Source organism: Dysidea avara, chromosome 2 (assembly GCF_963678975.1).
Source record: "Dysidea avara chromosome 2, odDysAvar1.4, whole genome shotgun sequence".
In the NCBI taxonomy this organism is placed as follows: domain Eukaryota; kingdom Metazoa; phylum Porifera; class Demospongiae; order Dictyoceratida; family Dysideidae; genus Dysidea; species Dysidea avara.
The window spans coordinates 20,657,929-20,679,961 of NC_089273.1; the positions used below are offsets into that span (position 1 = coordinate 20,657,929).

Consider the following 22,033-nt stretch of genomic DNA (forward strand, 5'->3'; position numbering starts at 1 on the left):
CAACTATAGACATTAAAGAGGAGCGTCTATGATTCAAATACAGTGTCTTTCTGCCCACTTTACTTGTTTAGGATTTTTCTGTAAGGGGATCATATTTTCCCAACCTTCGCTGTTCGCCTCGACCTTCGCCCAAGGTTTTTGCGAAAGAGCAGGCGGCACCTGACTAAGTTTTGATGTTTACATAGTCAACCTCCCCCTCATAATATTTTAAGACAGGGGGGTTTCCATCGGAATTCCCTTTACGTAACATGTGATGATAGTTTTTGACCACTATGGAGTGCGGCGCTCCGAGGTACAGTAGTACAATACCGTAGCTGTGTGCGTACCTTGAACGTAGCTTGGAACACAGAGGACGACACTACAGTAAGTTTTCATGCATTAAATCAAACACAACAGCGGTTTTTTTGTAGTAATACATCTGTGATAATGCGAATATATATATTTTAGGTTGTCAATGGCTGGTATCGCGAGAGTCGAGCCTACTCGCATATACGCCAAGGATGGAACCGGACCGCTGGATAAAGAAAGATTAATCAACTACACATGCCCCATCTGCAATCACATTTTAGTGGAGCCAATGCAAGGCGAATGCGGGGATCGGTTTTGTAAGAGCTGTTTGGACGAGAAAGCGTCAGATAAGTAAGTTTCATTTGTTACAACGCAGTTCAACGTGTTGTTATTATGGCATGCGGTAGGAGTATACTATTGTGGTATGCGTATTGAGTAGTTGATACGTTTGAATCCATGAATGAATGTACCTGCAGTTATAGAAATATAAAACAATTTAAAATAGCCAGTTCTCATCAGCCATTTCCTCAGTTACAGGTGGTCATTTTCTCGGTCATTGATAGATATACTATTTTATACTCACAACAATCAGCACAATGCCATTCCTATTGGAGTAATACAAAAAGCAACAAACTAATTACAATAAACGTGTATCAAAGTAAAACAATAGCAAACATTACGCCACACACAAACAACACTAAATTGCATAGATGGCAAGAAATGACTTTTAACATAGTTGTTATTATATTGAAGGAAGCACCCAAAATTACAGCAAAAGTAGATTATTGTATCTGTCACTACAAGGATCATCAAAAGCCTTAAAGCTTATGCTTACACTCCACCACCTCAGGAAGTCTTAGTTAGCTGAAAATGATTGTAGTTTGTCTAATATTGAAATGTTAGTGCACATGATCAATTGTAGTATAGTAATGCATTTAGAGGCATCAGGGGATGAATTATAAAACCCAGAATTGAAACGGGAAACGAAATGAAATAAGCCTAAAGTCTTGTGGATAATCACTACCAAGAGTTAATAATAGTGGAGGGGAGAGTGTCGAACGCTGTATAGGGCTGCATAAAATGAGCGCGTGGGAGCTAAAGGGCTTCACCACGGATAATCTCGTGTTTAGTCGCATTCTCTACACTTGACAACTAGAACCAATCGTCACTTTTGTCAGGTCACATCAACGATGCTGCACAAGTTCATGAACACTAGAATCGATATTTGGGAAGTGCTGATAGTGGTATTTGGTTCCAACATGGCAGACCAAGTAACACCGCATCGCGTCTTCGAACGACGGTTTTCCTACTTCCCATCGAGATGATGTTTCTTCTTCCACTAGAATCTGTTTTCCACTCTCACGGGTACCGCCACAATTTGATATCTTCAACTGAGAACCATGAACGGACGCCATTTTATAACACTCGCTTCTCACGTGAACTGCTATCGATACACTCTTTTCTGGATGAGTATTGCGCAGGCCGCGTAACCATAATTGAATGCGTTAACACGTCGCTTGTTAAGATTGCTGAAGCCCTTTAGCTCAAACGCGCTCATTTTATACAGCCCTATAGAGCGTTAGACACTCTCCCCTCCACTATTATTAACTCTTGTCACTACTGTATGTTATCAAGAGTAAATAATAGAGAATAATAGAGAAGAGAGTATCCTATTGAGAAGAGAGTATCCAATTGCCCCATTGCCATATACATGTACCATATTAAAAATGATCCTGTTAAGTCTTTCTGCATATTTCAGTAAAATTTAGGGTATCATAGAAGTGTTCATATCTAGTAATCATCACCTTCAACACTTACACACAATACAAAGCCTGTGTGCACACCACTTGTTAATAGACTAATTTAACACCTTCTTTGAAAATGTTTTAACAAGCAGAGTGGACTTTACAGGATCATTTTTGATATGGTATATGGCAGTTGGATACTCTCTTCTCTATTATTTACTCTTGATATTATGACACTATAATATATGCACATACTTTACTTGATGCCTGTTTATGCATCAAGCAAGACTCCAGTGGCAGTTTTCTCTGCACGGCACTTATCGTTTACAATGCCTGCTCTGCTCAGAAGGGTCTGGGGACTGTACAATAGAAAGGTTCTGGGCACTGTAGGTGAGCGTTGATTGACCCTTGACCACTTTCATAGATCAACGTGAACTAGCTGAAGCCAACTGTGGCTATCTACACCTCATATGAAGACAATCAATGCTTACCTACCCTGAACTTTTCTATTGTAGAGTCCCCAGAGCCTTCCAAGCAGGAGTTTAATCTCTAATCAATAAGCACCATGCAGAGTAAACACTGCCACCTGGAATCTTGCTTGATGCATAAACAGGTATCAAGTTAAGTGTGTGCATATATTATAACGTTGCTGTGCATAATATAGTGGTTGTCTGTCACTAGACTGTAAGCTTATTTCGTTTCATTTCCCATTTTGATTCCGGGTTTTATAACTTACTGCGCCAGGGTGAAGGTGATGTGGGTAGGTGATGAGAAATAATAAGTCAAGTCTGCTTGTGTGGCCAAACCGCTTATTTTCTTTTTCATGAGACCAAATGAAAAACGAAAGAAGCAGTCTGACCATGTGAGACTATATACATGGTGTGCAGTACTAATGTTAGTGACTAAATGAGTAAATATTATTGCATCAATCAACCATTCAAGGCACAGATCAGTTGTGTGCATTTGTGAGGTGAGAATGATAAGATATATGTGAGCGTGATACAGAATCAGTGTGGTGTGTGGATGTGAAAATTCTCAGTCTATTCCACAATTATAGCCTTCTTCTTACTGGTTCAATTTGCTCAATAGAAAGCTGTCCTGAAACATGCTTGGCCATGTACATTACAACTCTTTCTAGCCCATGTCATCACAAGTGTGCAAGTCTTCTATTAGCTGAGTGCATATATGGCACATTCTGACTTGCACAACTTTAGCAGCACACTTTTCATCCCCCTACATTTATTCTTACTCATATGCAGTAGTGGAAACCTTTGGTGGCACAAAACTTTTAAATTCACCAATTTTTTATTTTATTTTTTGCATGTGACAGAACATGGCAATTCACATTAATTCACAGCCATAATTTCTGTTTACATTAATCTACATGTGCACATTGAGATTGGTTTAAAATGTCCACCATTCTGGTGACCATGGATTAGCAAATCAACTAGGGTATAGTCCTGTAGTCACTTAATTGTGCAATTACATTTGATGGCAGTTTTATTGAAGACAACAATACAGTAAATCTTTTTTTTATGTCTACTGCATTGTAAAAAAATGCATGTAACATGCATACCACCATTTGGGCTACAGAAACAAAACAAAGAATTATTTAAACTCTTCATGAGCAGGCAAATAAGATGGTGTATGATTTGAGATTGCTTCTCAGAGTAATGGTTTGATTGATTAAACTTGCATATTTTTTTGATTTTTTAAAATTTTTTTTTGTTTTTCTCAAAATGCTTGCTTGTGTGAACTAGGCGATGGTCACATTTCATCTTGCTATGGCCTTATACATTGTATAGTTGATTATAGACCACCATGAAATGATAGTACCTAAACGTTTCCCTGCTTTTCATTATTTGAGTAGGGTTTCAATGAGAATATACCTTTACATAATTGTTGTGACCACAATTATATTCACCTTCTTTTGTCCACTTTCTGTGTGTGCAGATTCTTGACTAATGATATTTGTAGGAAATTTTAGGGGATCATTGTGGCAATACTGGACCATGTGCAGTTATGCAAATTACACTGTTAATTGCAATGGATATAACATTATACCGCCTACTCTTTGTGTCATCGCTATAATTTCAGCACAGTTTTATTGTGCGCCTAAAAAAGAGAGGATTATTGTTTGATCTAGCTCGTTATTGTTTGGTATGTGCAGTCTTTAGCTCATGTGTTCGTGAATAGTGGAACATCTTGTGGTACATTGTGTTACTTTTAGAGCGTAGAAAGTACTTAGAGTACTGTGTGACCATACACAGTATAAGAAGCCAATTATTATACTGTATTACCTGTGTTGACCAGCCTGGGAATGTGTTTACATTATATCCAACCCTGTGCCAGTCCACCTCACCTTGTCATGCCAGGCCGGGCTCAGAATGACTAGATTGATTTAAGCTGCAGTTTGTTCCAAGGCATGCTGTGCTGTGAGTAGTGTATGAATGCGGTGATATAGTAGGTAAACAGTGCAATAATTCCAGTGTTGTTCTTATAGCCAACACAATAGACTTTTTACACACTGCTTGCTTACACCTTTTTCATGAAATGGGACACAAAGAAGGGCAATTATGATTTATGTGATGACTCATGGATATGGTGTGTTCGGTATCTCGATTACATATATGCAAAAAGGCATACGTACCATAAACACCAGCAAAGCTTATTTTGTAGACAAAAGTATTAGGAATTTTCTAATCTACAGATACTGTACATGTGGTGGCCGGGATCATGCAACCTGCATTATGTAGTTTTCTAAATTGCTTTCATGTTTCATAGAATTACTTGCATCCATGAGAATGTGTCTTGTTTACCAGGATGTGGTGTAATTGATAAATACCAATGATTCATACAGTCTATTATATGCCTACAGTATCAGTTTTCAGTATATGTAGTTGCATATTGTGTATGACTTTTAGGTTTCATTATTATTGTCTTCTGTCATGTGTCTTGATTATTCTGAGAAGTTTGTAAATACATTTCCTTATTTATAATTATTGCGTCTACACGTTCCTTTTCTGTGCTGGATTTTTAGCACTTCACCAAAATACCCTTTGGTTTCTAGGAAATACCTTAAAGATATGATGGTGTGTATTGATTGTGGTCAAGTGTCATAGGATATTGTGGTCATACGTACATGGGTATAATATATGTACATGACCATTTCAGCAAAACTCAGCATACAGTATGTAGTTTGTACCATTTCTGCATGCCTCAGTATTACATCTACTGTGCCAAAGGAATGGGTTTACCTACTTTATAATTTACTAAGAAACCTGTACTCTAGTACTGTAATAACACAAGTACACAAAAACTCAATTAGGGTAGGTACACTACTAGCTAGTTGAAAATTCCAATTTTTTTTGTGTACTTGTTTGTTAATTTTTTTTGTAAAATAATTATGACTGGTGAACCCACACATACCGCATCAGAAGAAAGAAATGGCGCCACGTGCTCCAGCTATCAATTATCATCTGAAAATGGAAATATCCATTACGCTTTGTTGTCAGCTATGTTCAACCTGTTACACAGCATTATGAATCAAGAACTGTTCGTAAAGCATATCTGCAATCAAAGTAGCCACTATGAAAAATGCAAACGATTTCCATTATGAAGGGAAGCCATCATTTGCTACTGCCAAATGGACACCTTTGCTGTCAGCCAAGATGACTGGGACATAAAGGAGGACACTGGTAAGACCATTGTACGTACTGCGGTAGGCCAAAAGGCATGTGTCTGGCTGAAGTGACATCAAACAGTGAATAAAATCATGCCTGTATACTTAGCCGTTATCGAGTTATGCTTGTCTGAAGGCATCAGTCAGTTACTCAGTCAGTTGCTCAGGCTAACTAACCAATACTGCTTCATTGTTGTCAGGGAAAAGTGAGACTGATTTTTGGGTGGTGTTTTTTCATGTGCCACACCCACACCTTGTGGTCCCTACTATCATACTATATGACTATTTTGCCTATTATTGTATGAAACATGACCCAATAGTCTGTACCTGTAATGGTTATCAATGGGTTATCAATCATGACCCAATAGTCTGTACCTGTAATGGTTCATCAATCACAGCAGCATAAATATTATCATAGGGAATTCCTGGGGAAAGTCCAATTACAAACTGCTGACTACTGATTGCATAGATTAACAAATATTGCAGCCTTATATATACAGTGTACTAGTCTCATGACCTGGCAAATATTGGTGTTATGAATGCTTTCTGTTATCCCTTTGAAGCCAAAAAAATCCATCTTGTGTTTAAAAACTCAGTTAACTGTATTCACTGTGATCACAAACTACAAAGCTTTTTATTCTATTCTGTGCTAGCGTTTTTTAACGACATCTATCTGCCACATTTGATAATGCAACAGTATTACATGATGGAATACAGCAGACCACCAGATGCAGAATTTAATGCTGCATCTGATTACCGTATCTCAATTGGACTACCAGAAAATTTAATAGACTTGGACAAAGTTTTTGTAAGGTGTGCATCCTTCCCCGTTATAATTTTGTATTATGTATACATTTGGTTTGGTGTTGTTTCACCAGTGAAAATTGCCACTTGGCATGTAAGTTTTATACAGTTTAAGCCACCATTCAGTGACACATCAACTGGTAGTAATTGTGTGTTAGTACTGTTAACAGCTTTCTCGCTATGGAGATGAAGAACTTTCAGAAACTGACAAAAAATCACTGATATGGTAATAGATGATGCATAATAATTGTGACTGTCTCAGCAAAAACCTGACTTGTTTGCACAACTTTGAGATTTTTTTTTTAGTTTCTCAGCATTATCTACAGTGACCAAGGAATGGATCACCAAAGTTTCAGCGTTTCATGGTGATCAAGTAGTTTTGAAATTATAGTGCTTGACAGTGAGAAGAGCGAGAAAAATCGATTTTTACAGCAACTATACTGAAAATAAACTACAGGCAGTTACTTTCGCAGCCATACAGTAACTTTTATTTGCAATAGTCTACATCATTGGAATTTGGCTTTAACAATCACCGTAGATTAGCAAGTATATATTGTTAGCACTTATGCATATGGGTATAAAGGCAGTTTAGCTGAAGAAATGACAACTATCTTGTTTACGTTTACTGCTTCATAAACAAATGCATGTGACATGCATACCATTGAAGCTACAGGAACAAAACAAAGATGTTCAAACTCTCTATGAGCAGGCATATAAGATGGTGTAACAGGTGTATAGTTTTAATCAATTTGGGTCTTCCTTCTCTGAGTAATGGCCAATAACAAGAGTATGCATAATTTTACAATTTTTAAATTTTTTGTTTTTCTCAAAACTCATGCTTGTGTAAATGTAAACAAGTTTTTTTTTGTTTTTTTTTGCTGAGACAATTTTTTAAATGCACTGGTACATTCAGAGGGTTAAATGTCATACCATTATTAGTACTACAGCTGTACGTAGATAATTGGTAGCTGGGGCATGGCACAATTTCTTTCTTTTGATACAGTATGCATGGGTTCACCAGTTATAATTTTATTTTACAAAAAAAAAAAGAAGTTAACAAACGAGTACACAAAACAAGTTGATGTTGTGCTACTTCTACAAACCAAGTTCCATGCAGCTAGCTAACTTAAACAACTACAGTATGTATAAACTATTTTAATATTTTAACCAATAAGTTTTTGGTTGTGCAATAATACACAATTAATTTATTGTAATTCTTGGATTTCGTAATTCATGAATATTTTTTGTAGTTTTTCAATTACATTGCTATGCACTGATAAGGAAGCGCTTGTTAAATAAACTGCTTTTTTAACAACATAATATTATTACGCACAGAAATATCTTCTAAACTAGCTGTGACTAATTATTCTATCATGTTTTTTTTACAAATTCTCTCAACAAAGCCTCAAAGCTGCCCTTCATTTCCATTCGGACACGCCCCCTTTCAGATAGGCTATTCCTTGTAGTCTATGAAGCCTGTATTGTTGTTTTCAGTTGTTAAAACCCAAAGAGAAGATAATTCTCAAAGTGTGAGGAGAGTTGCCGTGCCCGTATTGCAGACCACTGAAAAGAAACCACCTCAGAGCAAAGTTTACCTGTGCAGAAGTTTAACACAGACTTCATTTTACTTTTACTTCTTACATAAAAGCTGCTTCTTACATAAAAGTTGCTTTTACCATTTAAAAATTTTGTTCACGTTGGTGCGAACGGACAAACAAACAAAGGTACATGTACAGTAGATAGGTACACGCGCACACTTTTACGAAAACAATTTCAGTAAACCAGGCACATGCCCATACCGGTCAAAGCACACACCTGATCTAAAAATTGGAAGTTTCAACTAGAGCAGGGACCATATCACATCAATAAAAGTACTGGAGTAGTGCATGATATTGTAAAACAATAAGAAGTGTTATATCCCTACTGTGCATTTCCATTATGGTATTTTGAGCACAGTAGGGATACAACACTTCTTATTGTTTTACTGTGATTTAATATCGTGCACTACTCCAACTTGTTTCAGTACATTTTATTGATGTGCTATGGTCCCTACTCTAGTTGAAAATTCCAAATTTTTTGTTTGCTTGTATCTGCTAATTCATGGAAAAACATTCAACGCTGTATAGACCAATACTATATGACCAATCAATGCACTTGCAATTGTCTTGCAAATCATTTTCATTGCTTGATCTCATTTTAAAACTAAAATTAATGGTATATACACTTTAAATGACAAAATACTGTTGTGACTACCTTTTTCCTTGTCAAGCTTTCTTTTTGTTCAACAATATAGGAAAAAACCCTAGCTGAATAAAAATTATGTGTTGTGCAAGTAATACACTTGTGAAATACATAATTATTACATATGTACAGTACATCACTTTTACTGCTTATTTATTTATTTATTGTAGCTTTGCGTGCCCAAGGTGTAATGAGGAAATTAAACATGAAGAAGTAAGTTGTATATAATCGATAAGTAAATAATGTATGACATATTTGCATGTAGTTGATATTAAGTTTACATTGCATTGCATTACAGCTGTAAATCAGTGTAGATATAAAAGCAGCTAGAGCCCAGATCAGATTAAAAATTTTCATTATACATTATACAGTATTAACTGATTTAGTTGGCCAAGGAATCATTATCATGCAGTCATTGTAGAGTTGTTATTGTTAGAGTGTTATGGGTTAGAGAATATATGTATGCTGAGTACTTTTAACAATTAAGTTCCTACTGTATATATCTCCGATGTCCTTTCAGGTTTTCCCCGATCGAGGGTGCAAGAGGGAAATCAATTTGCTGCGAACTAAATGTGATTGTGGGAATTTCATTAGCATTGCAGATTATGCTGTAAGTTATTGCACTATATGTGTGCCATGCTTGTATGTACTGTAGGCTGGAAAACATTTGTTGTTAGGGTCCGTGAAGACCAACCACAATTAAAAAATTTAAGTGAAATTTTCAAATAAGAAAAGGTACCTGTACCCCACAAATGTCATCACATGACTGTATCAAGCCCGCAACCACCACATTTCCAATCCATTATGTATTTTAGTATCTACATGGATAATTATTAAACAGTATGAGGTAAATATTACAAGTTATAAAAATCTAATATTTTAAGCGCTTGTTTTGCAATGAAGAAGATGCTAACAGAAAAAAAACTTGGTTATCATATTCTCCAAAGCCAGAGGCATTCAAAAATCTTTGGTATCATGTCAGTGCTCCCAAAATGTGAGCATCAGTTTATGTTGCGCTAGATGTGTGGTTCCCTAGCTCTTGTCTTTTTCTCTTGTCTTGTCTTTGCCTCTGCCCAGAACCTGTAAGACATAACTTACCCAGCAGTGTGGACTCACCTATAGTGAAAGTTGCAGTACATCTTGGTACAAAACTGCATTTGTAAGTATAGCCATTTATTATGTGCCTGTATTTTTTTTCTCCATATTATTATTGTACAAATTGATCTTTCTGTTTTTACCATTTTGTAATTCACTGTATATTAAAGCCCTCAGCTTCTACTAGTGCAACTTTGGATAACCATTGCTTTAGCTATGTACATGTAGATAAAGGAGATCTAATAAAATGGGATTTGAAAATTCGTGAACATGTGGGGTCTTGCAGATCTTATTAAAGTAAAAAAGTAGCATGTATAATGACATTGTCACTGATTTTAAAAGTTATGAAGTTTCAATAGGTCAAATTTGTGTGTAAAAATGTACCTTTTTGCAAATCCAGTCGCATATTATTTTCATTGTAGAAACATGTGATGAAAGAGTGCGATTCGGTCAAGAAGCCATGTGCATATGGCTGTAATCAGAGCTTTTCAATTGCTGAGTTGGAAGAACACATGAAAACCTGTCCAATGAAGACAGTTACTTGTAAGCATTGCAGTGAGGTGGTCAGAGAAAACATCTTACAGGTAAATAACATACAGCCACCTGAACTTATATGGACCAAAATTCTCTCTAAATAGCAGTAACAGTAGTTTCAGCTTTTACTGTGTTAAGTGTTGTATTATGTTTAATAGTTGTTCCACTGTTACAAAGAGATAGCCAGATACTGTATATGGTGCTTATTGCATTCCGATAATATCTTTGCTAGTAACATTTAATGAAATATGGGAGAAAAGATTTTGGTATTTATTGTAAATATTATTGTGTATGGTGCAAAATAAAAGGTATATCTGTACAGTATGTGCTACTGTATATGAAGAGCGTTAACATTTTTATATTTTCAACAGGAACATTATGAAAGATGTGCAGAGTATCCTAATGAGTGTCCTTATTGCAACATGTCTTTTGATCATAAAATGGAAGTGAGTGAGAATGAACATGTGCAATATTGAATTTTAATAGTTATACCATCATGGCTATGAGGGATAAGCTGATATGTACCACTCTGCGTGGGCAGTTCAAAGGCACCGCCAGTGCCATAATTTGTATATTGCACTGCTGCAGACCGCAGCGAGTGCATTATAACTTATAATGCACTGGTTGCGGTTTTTTAGACCACAACGAGTGCATTATAAGTTATAATGCACCGACCGCAGTGCAATATACAGATATTGCACTGGCTGCGGTTTTGTGCAGCATAGCACAAGTGCCGGTGGCGAAGACCACTACGACACCTCACCTAATAGGTGGAAAGACACTTCACAGATCACTCGAATTCTTTATAGCCTGACATGTAAAGGTCGATTGTGGGCCATAACGTCACCAATACGTATAATGTTTACAAGCAGCCAATGGCGATCGAATAATCCAACACGGGTGCATGGCCACAACTCTAGTCTACATATATATATATATATATATATAAACGTACTTATACACCTTACTAGTCTGGTGCCAGATTAAACTGTAGCCCACTTCGACAATTACTCAATAAAACAAATATATTCTAAATAATACTAACCTTTACGTTCGATTGTGGTAACCAGTTTTGTCATGCCACCTGATTCGAGTTTAGCCAGTGTGAATAGTAAGAATTAGACTAGTATCGTTTAGTAGTTAGGTTTTGTTTACTTAAAACGTCTATTTAGCTACTTTTTTTTGCTCGAGAGAATCACTATGGCGATTAGTCTATATGGCGATTGAGTGATCACGCTGGCATGCTGAGCACTACATGATGAGAGTCGAACAGCGAATGCAGGTTAGTGATATAACCCATAGCATACTAGCTTTCAATATCTCAGGTGGCTGCAGTACTGCAGGGGGAACGTCATCGCAACGTCCGGCTTGGTTACCCACAATCGATGTTAGAAACCTGGCCTTTATAAGTGTTACAGCTGTCTTGTGAGACTCTCCCCACCTATTAGGTGAGTGGTACATAACAGTTATACAACGTGCACTCGTGCTCTGCCTGTATAAACGCACTTGCCTTCAGGCCTAACGGCCCTCAGGCTCGTGCGTTTATATCAGGCAGAGCACTCGTGGCCATTGTATAACTATATAATATACACCCAAAACCCCAAGGGCTAAGGGTATACAGCTGCAGTATATCAGCAAAAACCTGACACAGTCATGGTATATCACTCTAGACACACTCACCTGGTAGGTGAAAGAACTAAAGAGTACTCACCCTGTTTCTTTTGTACATCAGTATCTGATGATTGATAGTGGTGTTAATAGTGTGGGATAATAGCCCTCAGAATGTTATTCATATGCCATTATGCTTTACACACAATGCAAGAAAAATTGTGATTCAGATTGTGGGCAGTTTTACCATTTTGTAATACATTTACTGTGCCGCTATTGGGACAGTAAGTTAATACGTTAGGTAGGACTATAATGTACCCACCTAATTGTCCTTTGTATTGTCCCATGGTCTGCTCAATAACTGACATGTGGTGGGTAGAAATATGCATTCACACATTGCCCAAACAATTATTTTACACTGAGCCTAGCCTAACTTGTAAACCAAAACCCACAATTAAACACTCCAGTATCACTCAATATAATCAATAAAAATGTGTCGTATCTTTAAACTGGTTGGGCATTAAATGATGTGCAAACGTGTTGCCATGATACTGCCCAGGCAACATGTGAGTTAAACCCAAAGCAGCACTTTTTCATAGGAGGTATTAGAATAGAAACTGGGTGCAGTGAGGTTTCTATGTTGCATCACTCTAACACCTCCTACTCAGCATTTACAGTTTATGCATTGAAGATGCTGGTATGTTATGTTAATAACTGTAACAAAAAAAAGGAAACAAACACATACAAGTTTAAGATATACTAGTGGACGTTTAATCCCTAATTCAGTCATGGGTAAATACTGAAGTAGGGATTAATGTCCTCTAGTATATAGATGACCTCCCTGTGACTTGTAAAATTACTTGTACTTGTCATAATAGCATGTTTTTGTATTTCAATGGATGTTTTGTGCTGTAAAATTTGTGGACTTTTGATCAGTAAATTTGGTGAAATCATCAGTAATTTTACTTGTACACACGAAATATTCTACTAGAACATATTCCAGCTAACATACCAGAATGTTGCCGCAATTATGTTTGGCTGTAAGGTTATAATGACAGTTTGTACAGTATGTATACAAGCTGTGTTCATGCTTTTTTGTGATGTACACATGTAGGTACATACCCACTTGATATATAACTGTGAGGTGAAAAAGTACAAGTGTTTCCTATGTGATAAAATGGTAAGTACAGTACTGTACATAATGCATGAAGCATGTTAAGTTGAATTTATATTAGGGAATAATGGCTAAACTTGAGGATCACATTGATGCTCACCATTCTTTCCTCCTGATAAAACAAGTAGAAAACCTGAATGCAATTGTCGCTCAATTAAATGCCAGGATTGAGTATTTAGAGAGGGACAAAATTACCGGTTCCCGTTCTATGTCCGACACCATTGAGCATCAGAAAAAGATGATTGATAGTCAAAGTGCTAAAATAGAAGTGTTGGAAGATAGCTTGAAGAAGATTAACGAAAACCAAAGTGTTAAAATGGCTTCTTTAGAAAGGGATATGAAAGCACTTAAGCAAGAATTTCTTAACAGCAAAACTTCCAGGTTGGATGAAGTAGAGAAAGACGGTAAACTACCAAATGATAGCATCACCAGGTCACAGCCTAGCAGTTATGACATCATGCCTTATGTGTCTAAAAGTGCACCACCATCTTTACAAAAGGAATCACCTGTTGTGGAAAAGAAATTTGCTGAAATACAAGCAGAAGTAACCACCAAGGTCAACCAAGTCAGGGAAGAAATGTTGAACAGGACCATCCAACAAGAGACTAGCCTAGAATACAGCAAGAGTGAAATTGAAAAGATATTCAAGTTACTTCAAACCCAAGATGACAATATTATGAAACAGAAAAACATACTTGAGGATGTTCACCTGCGTCAGGAGCTTCAAGAGGTTAAGGCAACTAAAGGAGTTTTTATATGGAAGATCAATGACCTTGGTCGTAGAAAACAAGATGCTAATGATGGTCGAGTGTTGTCCCTGTATTCACCACCTTTCTTTACCAGCTTCCATGGATACCGTATGTGTATTCGTTGTTATTTGAATGGAGATGGCAGCGGTAAAGGTACACACATCTCTGTTTTCTTTGTGGTGATGAAATCAGAGCATGACGACCTCCTTCCATGGCCTTTTAAACAAAAGGTCACCATTGCTTTGCTAAACCAAGAAACGCCATCTGATAATAGTTCTCACATTACACAAAGCTTCATGCCCGATGCAAAGAGTTCATCATTTCAGAAGCCTACAAAAGATATGAACATTGCAAGTGGGTTTCCTAAGTTTGCTCCTAGGTCAGTGCTAAGCGATAAGCGATATGCTGTTAATGACACAATATATTTCAGAGTGAGGGTTGACTTGGCTGACATACCACTAGATTAAGACTTTATGATGCATACACATTTTTTTATACTTTATAACAGACTTTTTTATAATTACTGCATGTTGTTGTCTGTATATTAGAAGTATGCAATTAATTTTAGTATATAATTGTTTGGTACACATTTAATTATGTAATTGATATACACTGCCTGCATAAGGGAATGTTCTATTTGGGATCATAGAAATAAAAATAGTGAAACAAGGGAGCCTGAAGATATACTAGTTACTAGTAGACATTTAATCCCTATTCCCAGACACATGATCAGTTCAAAACCAACTCTGGTGCCATCCTTTCTTTTGATGCAGTATGTGCTAATTTACCAGTCATAATTAAGTTACAAAAAAAACTAAACAAGTACAGTAGAACCTTAAAGGATCACAGAAATAATAGTAAAAACAAGGTTGCCTACACCTGAAGAACTTCAGTCGCCCAACTATCAATTACTGAAAGTGGACAATGGTCACCATGCTGCTTTTTCAGCTATCTTCAACTTGTTACACAGTATCACAAACAAAGGACAGTATAAGGAGAAGCACCTCTGCAATCAATCCAGTCGCTATTAATTTTTGTAGAGAAGTTGGAGAAAGTAGAAAAACTCCACGACTGGATCTGCGGCATCAAATTAAACCTGCAGCCATCTGATTTACGCTCAAATGCTTACAGGAGTCTGCCACACGGTCAGGCTATGGATGATTTCCATTACAAATGTACAGGGGGTAGGGAACCATCAGCACGTGCTGCTGCAAATTGACACTTTGCACTGTCAGTGAAAATAAATGGTACACAAAAGTACAGTAAGTCACCATTCTATTCCAGTGCTCTGGGATGGGGGTGGAGGTCAAAGGAAACAGCTGAATGGTATAAAGCACAATAAAACACTTTCAGGAATTATTACAATGGCCTTATTATGCATTGACAAGTTTCACTGTAACAGCACATACTGTAATTTGCTTTTATTTTTGTGCAATAAAGTTGCAATGATAGGAATTTTTGAGCAAAAATATTTCACTCAGACTGAAATTTAACAACTCTATTAGAGTATATCAAAACATTATTTTTTTGTTACAGTGGTAAGAGAGAATATCTTTGATGCTTGATACGTACGTTGTTCACTTTCACTGAATAACCACAAAACTTCAATAACTGGTGATAAATATTAAATAACCAATAATCAACTCCCTGTTATTTCACTCAAAACACACACTAATATTAGAGTAGCTTCTGAGTGTTGAACATACCAATCACTGTAATTCGGTGACTGCGTATTGGTATAATGCATTTTGTTATGTATTAATAGTTACCCACTTACGTCAATAAGAATTTTTAATGTCAATCCCACAAGCACATGTGCTCCATAAAGAAATATTTACTGTTTTAAAACTATGTCTAAATCAGTAATACATAGGAAATTTTGGCTAGTAGCTTTGTGTAAAATATTTTGTGTAAACAATTTTGCATACAATATTTTACAACAAAAATATGATAAGCTATTACATTTATAAAAAAATCTATAATGGCACTTGCCGCTGACCCCAGGGGCGGATCCAGAGTTTTGAAAGGGGGGGTGCACTTTGCTGAAAAAGTCACAGCAATAATGGCTTGCCTTTACCAAATGTACTTACTATAAAGTAAAATAAAGATCCTTATTCATAGCTTCATAGTTAAGCTACACTGCCTCATGAACACTGTGACTGCTTTATTAGAGTGACTGCTCTATCAGAGTATCTCAGTCTTGCGTGCAATTTTTTGAAAGGAATGAAGGAGGGAGGGGGGCACATGCCCCTGTGCCCCCTCTGGATCTGCCACTGTACCCCTAGCTTCTTGTTACAGAAATGGTAATTATCCCCCTAACACCCACCAAACCATGTAAAGGCTTAGATTTGTAATCTGGGAGTACACACTTGCGTAAATAGTTTTAACATAATCCTTGTCCTCCAGTTTGCTAGACCTCTCTCTTACCCTGGGGTTACCACCTGTGAGCTTTCATTAAACAAAATATGAAATGTATATACAATATATATTAGAATAGTACTGTAAATGTGTAACAAGCCAGTACAAGTGTATAATAACAAAATAATTATGTATTTACATAAGACACATAATATAAGCACAATGGCAGGAAAACTTTACACAATTGCAAGAAATAATTGTAAACAGTTATACATAACTTCCTTTATAAGGCCGTTTGGTGAAAAATTGGCATCTACAGCATTCTGCTAAGTGAGTGATTCAGAGCGGGGCCGTTTTGCAAGAGGCTTTGCAATCTGACCAGCAGAACTACCTTCTTCAGATACCAAATCATCCTATAGACAACATTGGTGCAAAACAGCACAAGTAGAGAATATTATTATCACATATACATGACGGATTATGAGTATACACTCTAAATATTACAATATAATGTCATCTCAGTGCATTGTGCTCTGAAATACTAGTTTAAGCACCACAGCAAGGGGAAGGTAAAAACAGTGGACACAGCGACCAAGGACCAGGGACCTATTGTTTACAGGATTTAACTGATCAAGACACACGGTAGTGTGTCGTGCGGCCCAAGAAGCCGGCGCGCAACACCCGTGAGTATATTGACAGGAAGAAAGAAAACGCAATTTTCGCACCTCCGTAGCTCTGTGATGCCTTGATGAAACAAGATGATTTTTGCTGTGGACACTCCCTCCACCTTCAGCACTCCATATTCCAAATTTGAGTGAAATCACTTCAAGCGTTCCCGAGATATGCGACTTCAAAAATTGGCTTAGTTTCTTCGTTTCTTTCTTCTTATTTTTCTTCCTCTTTCAGCATACTTACAAAAACTGCTATAAAATGCGAACGCAATATCCGATTGCCTTGAAATTTGGCACACTGAAGGGGGGTATAACGGTGCATCAGTGTACCAACTTTGGCTAGAATACGATAAACAGGAAAAGAGTTATGAGCGATTATTCACGAAAAATAACACCAATATGTTGTAACGCATACAGGGTAAACCGCGTATGGGAAGAAGCTGAAAATCGGTGGGTGAATAGGTTAACTATTGAACCTCAAACCTTTTGTGGTTTGAAAGAAATCGAGCTAAAAATCAGGAAGATACCACGAAAAAAACCAACAGTTTGTAACAATTATGCAATTGAGATTAGCTAATAAAAAACTACTACTTGCCATGCCTACCAGATAAACCGCTTGGGGTAATGCTTTGAAAATCGCTGTATAGATGGAGTAATCATCTTAGAAAGGCTCTTCAATGGCGTAGAAGAATCAGACTTAAAGCCACGAAGTTATAACACGAAATCCAACTTGGTGCAGCAAGTGCGAGATCGAGATACTCTAATAGAGCAGTCACCCTGAAGAGAATTCAAGAGATCAGCAAGAAACAAGTAACCTGTACAGAGATCAGCTACAAACAAGTTACCCTGTAGAGAGATCAGCTACAAACAATTCACCTTGTAGAGAGATCAGCTAAAAGAAGTTACCTTGTAGGGAGTTCATGCAACTATGGAAAGAGAGATAGTTCAGCTAGAAGAAATCACCTTGTAGAGTTCAGCTACAAAGGAACTACCATGTAGAGAGTTCAGTTACAAACAAATCGCCCTGTAGAGAGATCAATACAAGAAATTACCTTGTAAATAGTTCAGCTACAAAGAAACCATCATGTAGAGAGTTCAGCTACAAACTAGTGACTTTGTAGAGACATCAGCTAAAAGAAGTTACCTTATAGAGAGATCAGCTACAGAGAAACCATCATGTAGAGAGTTCAGCTGCAAACAAATCACCTGTAGAGAGTTCAGCTACAAATAAATCTCCCTGTAGAGAGATCAGCTAGAAGAAATTACCTTGTGGAGAGTTCAGCTACAAAGAAACCGTCATGTAGAGAGTTCAGCTGCAAACAAATCACCTGTAGAGAGTTCAGCTACAAACAAAACTCCCTGTAGAGAGATCAGCTAGAAGAAATTACCTTGTAGAGAGTTCAGCTACAAAGAAACCACCATGTAGAGAGTTCAGCTGCAAACAAATCACCTGTAGAGAGTTTGGCTACAAACAAATCTCTTTGTAGAGAGATCAGCTATAAGAAGTTTCCTTGTAGAGAGTTCAGCTACAAAGAAACCATCATGTAGAGAGTTCAACTGCAAACAAATCACCTGTAGAGAGTTTGGCTACAAACAAATCTCTTTGTAGAGAGATCAGCTATAAGAAGTTTCCTTGTAGAGAGTTCAGCTACAAAGAAACCATCATGTAGAGAGTTCAACTGCAAACAAATCACCTGAAGAGAGTTCAGCTACAAACAAATCTCCCTGTAGAGAGATCAGCTAGAAGAAGTTACTTTGTAGAGAGTTCAGCTACAAAGAAACCATCATGTAGAGAGTTCAGCTGCAAACAAATTACCTGTAGAGAGTTCAGATACAAACAAAACTCCCTGTAGAGAGATCAGCTAGAAGAAATTACCTTGTAGAGAGTTCAGCTACAAAGAAACCAACATGTAGAGAGTTCAGCTGCAAAGAAATCACCTATAGAGAGTTTGGCTACAAACAAATCTCCTTGTAGAGAGATTAGCTAGAAGATCAGCTGGAAGAAGTTTCCTTGTAGAGAGTTCAGCTACAAACAAATCACCCTGTAGAAAGATCAGCTAGAAGGAGTCACCTTGTAGAGAGTTCAGCTACAAAGAACCATCATGTAGAGATTTCAGCTACAAAGAACCATCATGTAGAGATTTCAGCTACAAACAAATCACCCTGTAGAAAGATCAGCTAGAAGAAGTTACCTTGTGGAGAGTTCAGCTACAAAGAAACCATCATGTAGAGAGTTCAGCTGCAAACAAATCAAATGTAGAGTTCAGCTACAAACAAATCTCCCTGTAGAGAGATCAGCTAGGAGAAATTACCGTGTAGAGAGTTCAGTTACAAAGAAACCACCATGTAGAGAGTTCAGCTTCAAAGAAATCACCCTGTAGAAAATTCAGCCACAAACAAATTGCCCTGTAGAAAGATCAGTTTGAAGAAGTTACCTTGCAGAGAATTCAGCTACAAACAAATCACCTTATAGAGAGATCAGCTAGAAGAAGTTACCTTGTAGATTGTTCAGCTACAAACAATTCACCCTGTAGAGAGAGCAGCAAGAAGAAGTCACCTTGTAGAGTGTTCAGTTACAAAGAAACCACCATGTACAGTTCTGTAATAAATATATGTATTATATATATAATTTGTACATTTACTGATAAAATCAGAAATATTTTAAAAAATCAGAAATATTTAAAGTACATCTGCTTCATCTTTTCTTCTTCCTGTGGTAAAGAAAAAAAGACAGGTTAAAAAGTCCCAAAGCCGCTATGGCCGGCTTTGGAGTATACAAATACAAAAAGAAATGAAATCTAATCCAAAACAGCCAAGCTGTAAAAAAACAGTGCAGCCCTCAAAAAGGCTATGGTGAAAAAAGATGTGAAATCCAAGGTGGCGGCCAAGAAATGGCTGTGATGGTAGATTAATGGTAAAAATTTTAATAACGGCAATTTAGGTGAATTTTTTTGCCAAGACCAGCGGCACAAAAATTCACCTGAATTGTCGTTATTAAATTTTTTACCATTAATCTACCATCACAGCCATTTCTTGGCCGCCACATTGGATTTCACCATAGCCTTTTAGAGGGCCGCACTGTTTTTTTACAGCTTGGCTGTTTTGGATTAGATGATATTTACATGTATGTACAGTACTTTATGATTTTTATGTACATTTTTTTTGCGACAAAGCGATTGTGAAGTACTGTAGCGTTCCAAAGAAATGAGGTAATGAGTGATGGTGACTATCACAACATATAGCCATGTGAGAAAATCTCTATACTGGCATGCATACTGTATGTGTGACCAGATCTGCAAGATTCCCACATGTTAGCACAAGTCTAAATTTACAGCAACAAATGCCATGTGACAGCTTAAGGCTGTGGACACAAAAAGTAATACAATACGTATAGTTACTTTATTTTATGGGTAATATGTAACTGTAACTAAATAGTTTTAATTGCAAGTAATAGTACAGTGGAACCTCAGCTATCCAAACCCAGGGGTGGTCCATAAGTCTGAAAAGTCCATATCTCTGAAATCGTGTATAAATAACGTTAAAACAGTATAAACAACATTTTAATATTGGTACATTTTTAAATTAACAAATTTTTTAAAATACTAGTAAATTAAGACAGTTTCGTATGACTTCAATGTTGTTTGTTTAGTACCAGCCTAGTTTTAGGTATTTAAAAACAGTGGAACCTCAGTTATCTGGACCCCACTTATCTGGTTAACTGAACTATGGAAATGACTGCTCTATTAGAGTAGTGACTGTTCTATTAGGGTATATTAGGGCTGATAATACTGAAATCTCTAAAAAATGTTCTTTATGCTATTTTTATACACAGTTGAACTTTTCAGACTTATGGACCACCCCTGGTCCCAAGGGGTTCAGATAACTGAGGTTCCACTGTAGACCCAGATGTGCATCTGTAGTTTGGGATGCAGTACCTGGTGTATATTTGAGCCCGATGGATATATACAGTATGTAGTGTTGGGACAATTGCTTTTTAAAAGTAACTCATCACACATTACAGTGGAACCTCAGTTATCTGGATTCTTGGTTAACCACCAAATTACAGAAATGATTGCTCTATTAGAGTAGTAATTGAAGTAGGGATCTATGCAATAAAAAGTAGTGAAAAAAGAGATGAATGATGGTATTACAGCATAGGTCGGTGGGAAAGTCCCTACTTTGGCACATTAGCTATAACATTTATTTTGCACAATGCCAAAGTAGGGATTTTCCCACCAAGCTATGCTGTAATACCATCATTCATCTCTTGTTTCACTACTTTTTATTGCATAGATCCCTACTTCATTTTTAAATTAACAATTTTAGTTTGTTTAGTTCTTTGTTGTACAGCTAGCTACATAGTGTAACTTGTGACTGTTATATTAGAATATCACACATGACTGTTGTATTAGAGTATCTCGAGTCAGCCAAGGGGTGTGCAGCTAGCTAGACCAATAAGGGGTAAGGTAATTTTGTTTACTGTTAAGATTGTTATGAGGTGTGGCCTATGCACCCTACCACTATTATTCCACCTAGATCTTTATTAATGGGCGTGGTTGTGAGCTTATCATGAACGGGATCCCAATATTGCAGATATCTAGATAGTATACCTCTTATAGTAGTGCCAGGACTGAAGCACTTCTGAAATCCAGCTCTGAAATAATTTTGTTGCATCTAAATACAGTATGCTGCTGAAAGAAAGCATTGATACAGAAAATTAATGCCTCAATATGGTTTTATTGGATGAAGAAGACAAGCAGCCTGATTGAAGATAAAAGAAAAGACACAGCGCAGAGGGCCTACACTCATCGGAACCCCAAAAGGCACATCCCACTTGTGAGTTTGTTATTGTGGCATAAAATAGTGGCCGTGTGCTGCTTTGTTTGGCCTCTAGCCTTGTGACTGTGGTCAGGAAGGCAGTGAGGCTAAAATTCAAGTTTTGGCAATTTAAAAAAATTCTAAATCTGGCCACTCATACAGTAAGTGTTTTGTTACATTAATGCTGTATATGGACTAGTACTAAGGTAATTTTCGTCGTGTAAGATGTCTCTAGGATGATTTTCAAAGGTGGAGTTTTACATGGT

At 37.0% G+C, this 22,033-nt stretch overlaps 2 protein-coding genes across 3 annotated transcripts in view; one reads left to right on the plus strand and one right to left on the minus strand.

Annotated features, from left to right (window-relative positions):
- Positions 1 to 206: 206 nt before the first annotated feature.
- Positions 207 to 14,526, plus strand: LOC136246809 (TNF receptor-associated factor 3-like). Its single transcript, XM_066038370.1, has 8 exons — positions 207 to 363; positions 448 to 639; positions 8,931 to 8,973; positions 9,281 to 9,370; positions 10,278 to 10,439; positions 10,761 to 10,835; positions 13,112 to 13,177; positions 13,233 to 14,526. The coding sequence occupies exons 2-8, from the start codon at positions 455 to 457 to the stop codon at positions 14,385 to 14,387; spliced, it is 1,776 nt and encodes a 591-aa protein (XP_065894442.1). The 5' UTR covers positions 207 to 363; positions 448 to 454; the 3' UTR covers positions 14,388 to 14,526.
- Positions 14,527 to 16,364: 1,838 nt separating this feature from the next.
- Positions 16,365 to 22,033, minus strand: part of LOC136246811 (REST corepressor 1-like) — a 48,296-nt gene continuing 42,627 nt past the window's right edge. For both annotated transcript variants that reach the window (XM_066038374.1, XM_066038373.1), the window contains exon 14: positions 16,365 to 16,691. In XM_066038374.1, the coding sequence (XP_065894446.1) occupies positions 16,605 to 16,691 (87 nt within the window). In that variant the 3' untranslated portion in view covers positions 16,365 to 16,604. The remainder of the gene's footprint in view (positions 16,692 to 22,033) is intronic.